The sequence below is a fragment of the Mchenga conophoros genome, linkage group LG7 (genome assembly GCF_057382185.1).
Source record: "Mchenga conophoros isolate Kocher_MC1m ecotype Shallow Benthic linkage group LG7, M_conophoros_male_GT1.1, whole genome shotgun sequence".
NCBI lineage: Eukaryota > Metazoa > Chordata > Actinopteri > Cichliformes > Cichlidae > Mchenga > Mchenga conophoros.
Window position 1 is genome coordinate 66,778,409 of NC_140532.1, and position 11,040 is coordinate 66,789,448.

At 45.6% G+C, this 11,040-nt stretch overlaps 1 protein-coding gene and 1 long non-coding RNA gene across 3 annotated transcripts; one reads left to right on the plus strand and one right to left on the minus strand.

Annotated features, from left to right (window-relative positions):
* The first annotated feature begins 1,511 nt into the window (after positions 1–1,511).
* LOC146571643 (uncharacterized) lies at positions 1,512–5,582 on the plus strand. Its single transcript, XR_014893151.1, has 2 exons — positions 1,512–1,777; positions 3,264–5,582. It is a non-coding gene; the product is annotated as an uncharacterized LOC146571643 (long non-coding RNA).
* Positions 1,788–8,835, minus strand: LOC146571644 (zinc finger protein 277-like). Of its 2 annotated transcripts, XM_085280913.1 has the most exons (10): positions 8,734–8,835; positions 7,999–8,212; positions 7,636–7,724; positions 7,440–7,522; positions 7,113–7,204; positions 6,299–6,409; positions 5,801–5,897; positions 4,640–4,682; positions 4,380–4,554; positions 1,788–4,185 (listed from the first exon to the last, which is right to left on the minus strand). In XM_085280913.1, the coding sequence occupies exons 1-10, from the start codon at positions 8,759–8,761 to the stop codon at positions 4,026–4,028; spliced, it is 1,092 nt and encodes a 363-aa protein (XP_085137039.1). In that variant the 5' UTR covers positions 8,762–8,835; the 3' UTR covers positions 1,788–4,025. The 2 variants fall into 2 exon arrangements, with proteins under 2 accessions (XP_085137039.1, XP_085137041.1); XM_085280915.1 differs by lacking the exon at positions 6,299–6,409 and having other exon boundaries at positions 8,734–8,834.
* Between the last annotated feature and the right edge of the window lie 2,205 nt (positions 8,836–11,040).

Sequence of the window (11,040 nt, forward strand, 5' to 3'; positions counted from 1 at the left end):
GTTTGCAGTCCTGAATATCACGGCACAAGCAGGATCCACTGCACTGTTAATGTGAGCTGTGTTATATTGCTGCCTCTGTTCGGTGGTGTCGAGCCAAACGGACTTTAACGTGTGTTTGAACGAGCTGACGGTTCACTCGTTAAGCTGAAAGAAAGATGCTTTAATCACAGCAGTCACACATGTGTCCACTGCACCATCTGGAACTCTTCTTGTTTACACTCGTAATGACACAAACACTAAATCCTGCTTCTCTGTGCTGTTGTGTAGCAGTGTGTACACCTGAGACTGTCACCTGTCTGTCTGTCCTGCACTCTCTCTCTGTTTCTTTCTCTCTGATTGTGGAATAAAAGTATGAACGTGTGTTTATAAGTTACACTTGTGTTTGAATCCTGCAGCTTATCACACATTTGATGTCCATGTGTGACGACTGCAAGTGTCCAGAGTGAGGACAGACTGAGGGACCCACTGCTGCACATCATCTGTGAGGCTTTGCAGCCCTGATGATCCACCAGGACAAACTCGGCAGTGTGTGAGGAAGAGGAGGAGGAAGAGCCAGCAGCAGCTGACAGATGGAGAGAATAGACAGACTGTTCCCTGTTTGTGAAGGACTGCTAGGAAAGTTTAACAGAACTGTCTGTGCTGAATCAGTCTTATTAGGTAATGTTCACATAATGTGATCATCCCAGTGTTTCCAGTGTGGGAGAAAGTACTCAGAGTACTCAGGGCCTTCAAGTTACACACCATGAAAGGCAGCAACAAGTTTAATGTTCAGAAACCTAAAGTCTGTATCAGCAGCAGAATGGAGCTAAAATAAATGTTGGTTTCAGTTCTATGAAGCTTTGAGTATTTTGGATCAGTAGCTGCTGTGTTTGTTGCATCATATTGCTGTAACTGTTTATATGCTTTATATATTCTGAGCTAAGTTGATCTATAGTGTTACATCATATTCTATAAGGATGTTATGTGTTTGTAGACTTTCTGCCCAGTTTGACCCATTTAGCAGACGTCAGCCTGTTTAAGGCTCTGATGTCTATTCTGTGTGACTTACAGCAGTTATGACATGGTCTGATTTTCTCACCCAATAAAGGAATATTTCATATATCAGTCTACTCTTCATTCTATCAGACACAGTTATCACAGCTCGTACATTTGCTTTATACACATATGGAGCCAAATGTAATAATGCCAACGTATTAAACGAACAATATTTGTCTCTTATATATAACACATCTGTATACACACTCACAGATACTCGTCTTTGAGTGAAGATTTAAGGTGATAGGACATATAAACAACTGTTCAAGCTCACTGCTGTAATATATCATAATAATCTGACTATAACTTTAATATTGGCCATATTATATTTACATTACCACAGTGAGATGACTTTAGTCTCATGACCAACATCAGCTAATTGTTATTTACTAGCTAATCTTAAATGACTGTTCAGCACAGGAATGAAGCCCAACAATCATGTTTTACGGTCCTTTGGTCTCAAATGAACAAAACATGTTCTCCTTCGTTTCTGTCACACAAAGCTGTATGACACGTTTCTCGCGGTTAGTATCATGGTTGCTAGGCAACCTGAGCAGCGCGACGAAGGCAAGACCGTCCTATTTCACAAGCCTCTCACTTCCGCACTTCTCATACTTATAGTACGCACCGTGCGTAGTGCGCGTACTTCAAGCGTGCAGACCCTGAATTGGGACACAGCCTAGTGGTGCCGAGCTGGCGCACCGAGTAGTTCCTGTTACCTGCTGTGTGTCTGTTTTTACAGGTAAGCTGGGTTCCAAATAATACATATGTGATAGACAACAGTAGCAATCGAAAAGCTAGAGAGCCAGTTCACGAGTTTAAGGGTTGATAGCGACGAACCACCACCAGCTGTTGCTAAAAGCACCTTTGTTAGCTAGCAAAGTATTTACAAATAGTTCTCCCGTTCATTGATCTGAGCATGCGCAGAATGATCCACAGCGCTCCTTTGATCTTCTCGAACGATCATCGTGACGTCACGGCGACATCACAATGATCCTTTGAGAAGATCAAAGGATCATTGTTTTGTCACAGCGACATCGCATTCTCTGCCACGCCCACCGAGTCTATAAATAGGAGCTCGTTCAACAGTTTACAGCAGAAAGAGCCAGTTGTTTGAGACACAGCTACCCTTTGACACCCTTCAGCCTTAAACCTTTACAAAAATGTCACAGGCAAGAGCAGATCCGTTAGACCAACTGAACCGTACGAGAGACGAACTCCGTCATCAAAACGCACAGCTCAGGAAAGAAAACGCACGACTCACCAAAGAACTCGCACGAGTCAATGAAATGTGCATAGACTTCAGTCACGATGTCACACGACACACTCAAGAAAACACACGACTCGGTCGAGAAAACACACAACTCGGTCAAGAAAACGCACAACTCGAGCTAGAAAACGCACAACTCGAGCTAGAAAACGCACAACTCAGTGAAAACCACATAGAACTCAGTAAAGAACACATAGAACTCAGTAACAATGTCACACGACACATTCAAAAAAACACACGACTCTGTCGAGAAAACACACAACTCAGGCAAGAGATGGCAGAACTCAGACAAACTGTGGAAAATCTTCAGCGCCCAGCGGTACGGGAACAAGAGTGAGGTGTCCATACCACCTCAGGCGGAATTCGAGCATCTTTTGAACTCGAGCCACAGTCCACCGACCTGTCATAAATACGCTGTGCTCTCCTTTATGTTTGATTTAATTTTGCCCCTCACCCCCCAACCAGTCATGGCAGAAGACCGCCCCTCCCTGAGCCTGGTTCTGCCAGAGGTTTCTTCCTGTTAAAAGGGAGTTTTTCCTCTCCACCGTTGCCAGAGTGCTTGCTCATAGGGGATCATTTGATTGTTGGGGCTGAATTTTTGGATTTCATTTAATTGGCTTAAACTGAAAAATCTAAAAATTCATGTGAGGGCTTCACATAGTGGAGAGCACTACATTTGCTAACTGCTCTTTGTTTATTTGTAGATTTTGTAGTTCTTCCTACTACAAAAACTACAAATGAAAACAAGGCAGTTAGCAGCAAATGAAAATAAATAAAACACTTAAAAAAATCTGCTACTGCTCTGTGTGTTTACTTCAGTGAACACTTGTATGTTTTTGTGTTAGAAGATTATAGATTGTCCAAAATGTCCTACAGCCTGCCAGAGTACGAAATGAGGATAAAACAGGAAGTTTGACAGCAGTGAGTTCCTGCAGCGACCTCTCGTTTCTCTCCTCAGTGCTGCATGTTCGTGAACGTGAGCCTGGACGCGAAGGACGCGGTGAAAACTCTGAGCGCTGCAGTTCGGCTCCACCATACGGCAGGTGTCGCTCAGCAAAGCGATGCAGAAAAACAACAGAAACACCAAATAGGACAGATGTTTCAGGCACGAGACGTCCCTGGGCTTTCTGAGGGGACAACAACAACAATAATAATAACAATGTGCAGTAAAACATACACTCATTCTTTTCATTTATTAAGTTCCTGTGTTGTGTTGTTTGTGTTGTGCGTAGTGCCGACGCGGGACAGTTTGCAATTGTGTAGTGCTGTTGTTCCAAGTGTGACTGTGCAATGACAATAAAGAGTCTCTCGTCTCATCTTGACGATGAGCTCGTCCACCACAGCACTGAATCCAGCTCAGTTACAAGTTACAAAAGAAAATCATTTTTACTCGAGTACTAAAATTCATATTCAAGAAAACGCATGTTTCAGCTTCATTGCACGAGGCAGAGCAATTACGTTTCAGCGGACATCATGGCGTCCGCGTGTCCAGCTGTGGAGAGGACTCTTCTTTTGCCTTTCTTATCTTTACTAAGTAGAGACGTACAGGAAATAGTTGAGAGGGAAAGGGCCGGACTCAAACCCGTGCCGCTGCGTTCCAGCCATGTGGCATGTGGTCACCATGAGCTGAGCTCAGCCGACGTCAGAGACGCCTTTGAGTCAAACGTATGACACGTGTCCGTCTGTGGTCCTAGCTGCTGCCTCCTCGCTCCTTCAGCAGCTACTTGAGGACACTGGACTGTTTCAGCGCTCTCAGGTTAGAGATGTCCTCCGCGATGACCGGGATCTCCTCGCCGCGATGCTCCTCGTCACCGTCGCCTTCCTCGCTGTCAGAGAGCGTGCACAGGAGAGCGTCGTTCTCGTACGTGGGGAAGTAATACCTGCGGAGCGAGACGACGTTTAGTGCTCAGGCTCAAATTAGTCCCAAAAAGGACGCCATTTTCATCAGCTGATAAAAATACTCCAAATGAAGTGTAAACATCTGTGGCGTTGACCACGTTCATCAGCAGCTGTACGCCAGCTTTAAAGCCCGCGCTCTCATTGGTTAATTCTGCAGGCGCTTCCTTAAACCTACTGCGGCTGGTCCCAGGCGGACATCTCTGGCAGTTTCATCACGTGACCTTCAGCCGCGATGTGACGCAGGGCGTCCGCCCGGCAGTCGAACATCCGCGTGCAGCCGTAGCAGCGGCTCTGATGGATCTGCCGCCGGATGAAGTTCACCAGTTTGACCTGCTGGTAGAACTTGAGGTCTGAGGGAGGACAGAACATTAGAAACACTCAGAAGGAAGAAATAGAAGCAAACTGCGCTCGAATTACCACGGCGATTTCACCCACTGAGCTCGGTCTTAAGGAGGTGGAGGTCGAAGCCGTGAGCCCCCTGCAAACACAAAACAGAAAGATGTCAGGGTCACGCACGCGACGCCCGTTACAGACTTCATAAATAACAAAACCAGAAAGCAGAGAGAAACTTTTCTGCCTCTCAGGTAAACTCGTCACTCGTGAGCACAAACTTAGAGTCACGTTTGGGAAACTGGTTCTGACTTTAAACCAGAACGTTTAATCAACGACAAAATCGGACTGCAGTCGACGTCCAATCCTAGATTTATTTATTGTTCACGAGTGTTAAGTCTAATTGTTGAATGTTGTCATCGTGTTTCTTAAATTTGTACGGTCTGAGTTCAACCTATAGGATCAAGACGTTCCTTTGTCTCTGACCTCTCCAGCCACTCTGTGCTGGGGGAGCTTTTATTGCAGATGCATCCTGACAGATCTGTTGTAAGCTTCCTGCTTTTATGACTGACACACACACACACACACACACACACACACACACACACACACACACACACACACACACACACACACACACACACACACACACACACACACACACACACACACACACACACGTCTTAGAACCATTGGGGGGTTTTACGTGGGAGGTGCTTGTGTTGTATTGTGTATTGTAACTGCCATGTCAATAAATAGCTACGGGGGAAGCTGCTCTTTGAAGGACTTCGGGCCTGAGACAGGACAGGGGCGTGGGCTCCAAGAGCTGGTTCTTGACCAAAGACTTCCCTCGTTAGCGAGTGAAAAACCGGTTGAAGATGTTCTGTTATGTCTTGTTTCCTTCATGATGAATAAGTCTCTAAACTAGCTGGGCATGTGGAAACAGACCCAACAACGAGGAAACATTTTTATTTGCTCGTTAAAGTTTTGACAATCATGTATTTATTTGGAAACTTTTCAAAATAAAAGGCGCTTCATTTTAAAAGCTCTTCAGCTTCGGTCCGTCTGTGTGTGAGGGCACTTTCTGAGTAAAATCCATGTTTTGTGCGAACGATGGATTCATATGTTTGCAGAGACCTCAGGAAGCAGATCGTTTCCTGTTAGTGTGCACTGTCTCCGTTCTCCCAGAAGCCTTTGCAGAATCGTTTCAGGGATGAAAAGCAGAAAACGATATTTTCCTTCTCTGAAACTTCTACGTTCCCGTACCTTCATATGCGCGTAGATCTGCTCCAACGTCTCCGATTGGTGATCACAGAACAGACACACTGCAGAGACCGGATGAGCCTGCCAGTCCGACCAATCACTGCGGACGATACAGAGATGACACGAGCAGACATTTACACAGGATCAGAGGAGGACTAGGAAGTGGACTTGATTGAAACTTTTGCATCCAGGCTGACACAGTAAATAAGAATATTATCAGGAGGGACAATCCAAGGTTCAGTATCTGGGATCGAGCCGGGGATCAAACCTCCAACCTTTCGCTGCACCTCCTGATCCACAGCTACCCCGAGCTCACAGCACCTGGTTCAGCACCTGGTTAGCGCTGGAGATCAATTTTTCCTCATGTGATCCTTCAGCGTGGTTTTATCTCGAAACGTTTTCTCGCAGTACAGACACTGCAGACTGAAGCGAGGGGAGCAAAATGAAAAGGCGCGCGAAACAAAACTTAACGCTGTGAATAAAAAGCAACGATTAGCGTACCTGTCCAGTTTGTCCTGCAGCGTGTCGAGGAACTCGCTGCAGTAGACGATGTTGTCCGGCAGTCCGATGCTGAAGGAATGCTCTCTGGCCATGTGGTTCAGCAGAGACGACCTGGAAACAGCACGTGGAGCCATTTTTAATAAACAAAAGAAAACATCAGCTGACATCATCACTGTTAGCACTGCGCTGCAGTCCTTTGGGCTTCGTCCAGAAGTTCCCATTTGGACAAGACTTCAAGATCCACGCAGCGTGCCCATAGTGGCAGACAGAGGGAAGCAGCCTCTCTCGCCATGGGCCGCTGCATGTCCAAATGTGAGGAGACCCGGAGCGGACGCGGGTTATGTCTCTCGGCGTCCTCCCGCAAGGAGCTGGAGGTGGTGGCTGTGCAGAGGGAGGCCGAGCATCTGCGAACCAACACAGTGACTGAAAATGGATGGATGGAAGCTTAACTGGAGGTAAGACACAGATCCACACAAGAACTGTGGTAAACACCAGTGAGTCACACCTTCATGCCATTCATGAACCAGCGCACACCTGCACAGGTCTCAGACCTGACCCTTAGCAGGAGAGGAAGAAGGATGAGGAGCTGCACTGGTCTCAGATCAGCTTCTTGGTTCAGGCTCAGACATGTCACTGAATGATGTTTATGGAATTATGCGTAAAAAGCAGCTTTTTGGGGGTTGGATCATAAGAGATGACTACAGGAAGCAAAGAAGCTTTTAGTCACATGATTTCAGGAAGCTCTACCTTCTGTCTGCTTTAATCTAACACACGTGAGGTTTCCAGGACTGATGGGAATCCCGCGGCGCGTTACCTGTTTCCCGTGAACTCTTCGCTGCAGAACATGCAGAGACGATGGAAGCTGCTGTCGTCTCGCTCCTTCTGCTGCTGCTCCAGGACCTCCTCCTGTGGGAGCACAGAAGAAGAGCTCAGAGGAATTCTTCAGAAAACTACCTCAGAGTGCTCAGATATTTAAAGTGCAGAGGTTACAACGACACAAAGCGTGTCAAATCACTCAAATCTGCAATTTTTCTGATTTTTCCTGATTTTCAGACTTTGCCTCAAAACAAAGTTTAAAAGAAACGAAACTTCCAGCAGCACAAGATTCACTCAGGATGCTCCGAGTGTCACGTCTCCTCACCAGTCGTTTCTGCTGCAGCTTCTCTCGGAGGACTCTGTCTTCTGGAAGGACGTCACACAGCAGGAAGTAGTCCTCCTGCTTCTCTGTCAGGTCAGCGAGGAAGAAGAGTTTTTAATGAGTCATTAATCAGAGCTGGAGGAAGTGTACGTGGTTCACTTTGAAAGGTCAGGTCCTCTGTGGGTTTGAGTGAACTCACCGACTGGGCCCGTGGAGTTGGTTTTGATGACGCTGCAGAAATCTGTGAGCGGCTGCTCGAGGAATCTGCCCTTCCAGTACAGCAAGTACCTGATGGAGGAAACTCGTCAGTAAAAACCGACTCACAGCCAGGTTTACCGGCGCACAGAAACACTTCGTCACGGTTCATAAAAGCAGCACACTAACAGGCGTGGACATGCTGGACTTGTTGTATATATTTATACTTGTAAGGTAAGGGTTTCCCCCCATCACCCCAAATAATTACAGGAAGTCTTTGGTGAAATGATCGAGTTCCAAATGCTAAAAACATCCAAACGTGTTCCCGAGAGTTAAACGAGTGAGCCGGAGCATGTGTGGCTCGTACTTTGGGACGTCTGCGATGAGTTTGACGTCGGCGATGACAAGCTTGTGCTCCATCAGCAGGTGTCTGAGGAGGACGTCTTTCCGCGGCGGTGGGACGGACTCAGAGCAGAACAGGCAGACCAGCGGCTCGGAGCCGGGACATTGAACACCGGGAGGGCTGGAGGTGTCAGCCGGCTGATCGGGGAAACACAGCGGCTCCAGAATGCTGTCCTTACCTGAGAAAGCAGAAGAGAGACTACACCTTATATACCACACACACTCTACTCCAGACCAGGTGAGTCAAAACCAAGCGGAAGCGAGAATGTACAGCCTGGCATGAAGAAGCATTTCCCTCTGATCTACAAAAATCTGTCTGTATACAATTATTTTCATCACCCGTGGGGACAAAACTATGATCTAAAAGTAAAAAAATAAATAAATTAATGAATTAAATAACTCATTAATCGAACTCAGACTTTACACGCTGTTAAATCCTGAATAAACTTCACAGCTGTCAGACTGAGTACTGACTGAATATAGAGATTGCTGTATAATCACAGTTAGCAGCCCAGCTATTTCCTAGCCTGCTAGCTTAGCCGGGCGGGTTCCCGCCTGCTTTTCTGATTTTTTTTTAGCCTTTTTTCTGCTGATTGTGGATTCCCACAGACTCGGAGAGTCACCGACACCCAAACCTTTGCACGCAGACCACCAGATATCAGCATTAAAGCCGCGGACACGTTTAAAAGGTCACACTTACCGTCTTTACTCGGCTCGCTGGCGGCCATGTCTGGTGTCACGTGGTGCAAATAACACAAATCGAACCAATCGGAGGCCGTAAAATGCCAACGAAGCGCCTTCGCGGACCCCCGGTAAAACACGAATTAGAAAAGGTGCATTCAAGTGGTTCAAGGAAATATAAAAACTCAAGTTTCGATAGCTGAAGGTTAATTAATGTGAATGAAGTTGACTAACATGTAACGTTGGACGTTGTTGCATATATATAGCAAAGAATATAAATCACATGAACACTCAGATCCTCAAGATATACCTGAGTGTGTTCTCTGAACATGAAAGTTTAGTGTTCATAAATCCCCATTTATTAACATTACATTAGCATATGTGTCCTCCCCTCTATTACAAATTTTTAAATGAAACGTTATTTGTGAATGTGTACCATGTGTACAGGTGTAAGGCTCCCTAAAATAAAAGTCTGAAAATAACATTTGAGTTTCTGTACAGGGGGGCACAAGAAGGCTGGATATGGTGCAAATTCTTAAATAAATGACCCAAGTTTTATACGTGAAGTCAGTTTTAAGGTGGAGTGGCTGCTGATGACACACAGCTTGGATTCGGGAATTCACTGGAAGCACGTTGTGGTCAAAGACCACTGGGGGGCACAAACAGCTCAGTGTTCATCCTGCAGTCTGACTCACTCTGTTATTCTCAACAACAAAAAAAAACTATAGATAAAAGCAATGACAGCAATACTGCAGAAATAATAAACCGTTCTCCCTTTAAGCACAGAATGAAAATATGAAAACACACTGTCAGCTGTTTTTTTTAAATATTGCAAATACATACATGATGTGATGTCATGCCATGGTGATAATCTCATATATGACACGTTATTATGACTCTGTAATCACCGAAAAGTGCTCACAGTCAGTCTTTGTGACTGCAGTTTGTTAGTCCAGCATAAAGAACAAAGTATTTCACAAACACTTTTAACCAGTATATAAAAAAATATTTTGAGTTTTAAAAGTTCATGTTCACTGGCGCACACACTACCAGACACTCCTTCTCCATGCTTCATGGTGGGAACCATGCATGTAGAGACCATCGTTCACCTTTGTGGAACCAAAGATCTCAAATTTGGACTCATCACACCAAAGCACAGATGGTCTAATGTCCATTCCCTGTGTTTCTTGGCCCAAACTAATCTCCTCTGCTTGCTATTTGACCATAAAGGCCTGATTCACACAGTCTCCTCTGAACAGCTGATGTAGAGTGTGTCTGTTACTGGAGCTCTATGTGGCATTTATCTGCGCTCTGATCTGAGTAGCTGTTAACTTGTGATTTCTGAGGCTGGTGGATGAATGTATCCTCAGCAGCAGAGGGGACTCTGGCTCTTGCTTTCCTGGGGCGGTCCTCGTGTGAGCCAGTTTCTTTGTAGCGCTTTATGGTTTTTGTGAAGTTTTTGCAATTTCCTGGATTGACTGACCTTCAGTTCTTAAAGAAATGACAGACTGTTGTTTCCTTCGCTGATTGGTTCTTGCCATAATATGAATTCTAACAGTTGTCAAATAGAGCTGTCAGCTGTGTACTAGGCCTGCACAATAAATAAAAAATTTATTGTCATCGCAATATCAGCCTGTGCGATGGGCCCATTGCAAAAGACGGCGCAAACCGCGATAATTGGGTACCTTAAAATGTTTACGCACGTGCTTTAAAGAATTTGCCAATCAAAGAAACCCCTTTACACATTTGACCAGTCGAACAGAGCCCTTCACGGCATTAACCAATCAAATGGATTAGAGGCCCGCCTCCTATGTAGGTGGGGAGCGAACAACGCTGCAGCGACGAGTCGGAGTTGTAATGGCTGAGAGCGAGACGCATGACGAGAACGCTACTGACTATGAACTCGTGGCTAAAAAATAGTACCTCGCTTATTTGGAGGTACTTTGGATTTGGTAAAGACGACGTTCTCCAAACACAGGTGCTCTGCAAAACTTGCCGAACACTCGTGGCAACCACCAGAGGAAACACGACTCCACCATCATCTTCAACACGACCACAGAGAACTGTTTGAAGAGTTCCAGAAAGACAGGGCTAGCTAATGTTGCTAATGTTAAGACAAAGAGCGCCGCAGTCCAACGGCCGTCTCTGCATCCGAGTTTTTCAAGTGGAACTCCTTATGAGAAAACGTGGAAGCGCTACAAAGAAATAACAGAGGCCATTACACATTTTTTGACAAAGACATGATGCCTATAAATACAGTTAGCAGGGAGGGCTTCACCAGTCTGATACATAAAGTGGACCGGAGATACCGCATTCCCTCAGGAAA

Coding starts and splice junctions, on each gene's coding strand:
- LOC146571644 (XM_085280913.1), bottom strand. CDS start 8,761: ATGGCCGCCAGCGAGCCGAGTAAAGACG. Junction 7,523..7,635: donor CAACTCCACGGGCCCAGTCG/GTGAGTTCACTC, acceptor CTGACCTGACAG/AGAAGCAGGAGGACTACTTC. Junction 6,410..7,112: donor GAAGAGTTCACGGGAAACAG/GTAACGCGCCGC, acceptor TGCTGTTTCCAG/GTCGTCTCTGCTGAACCACA.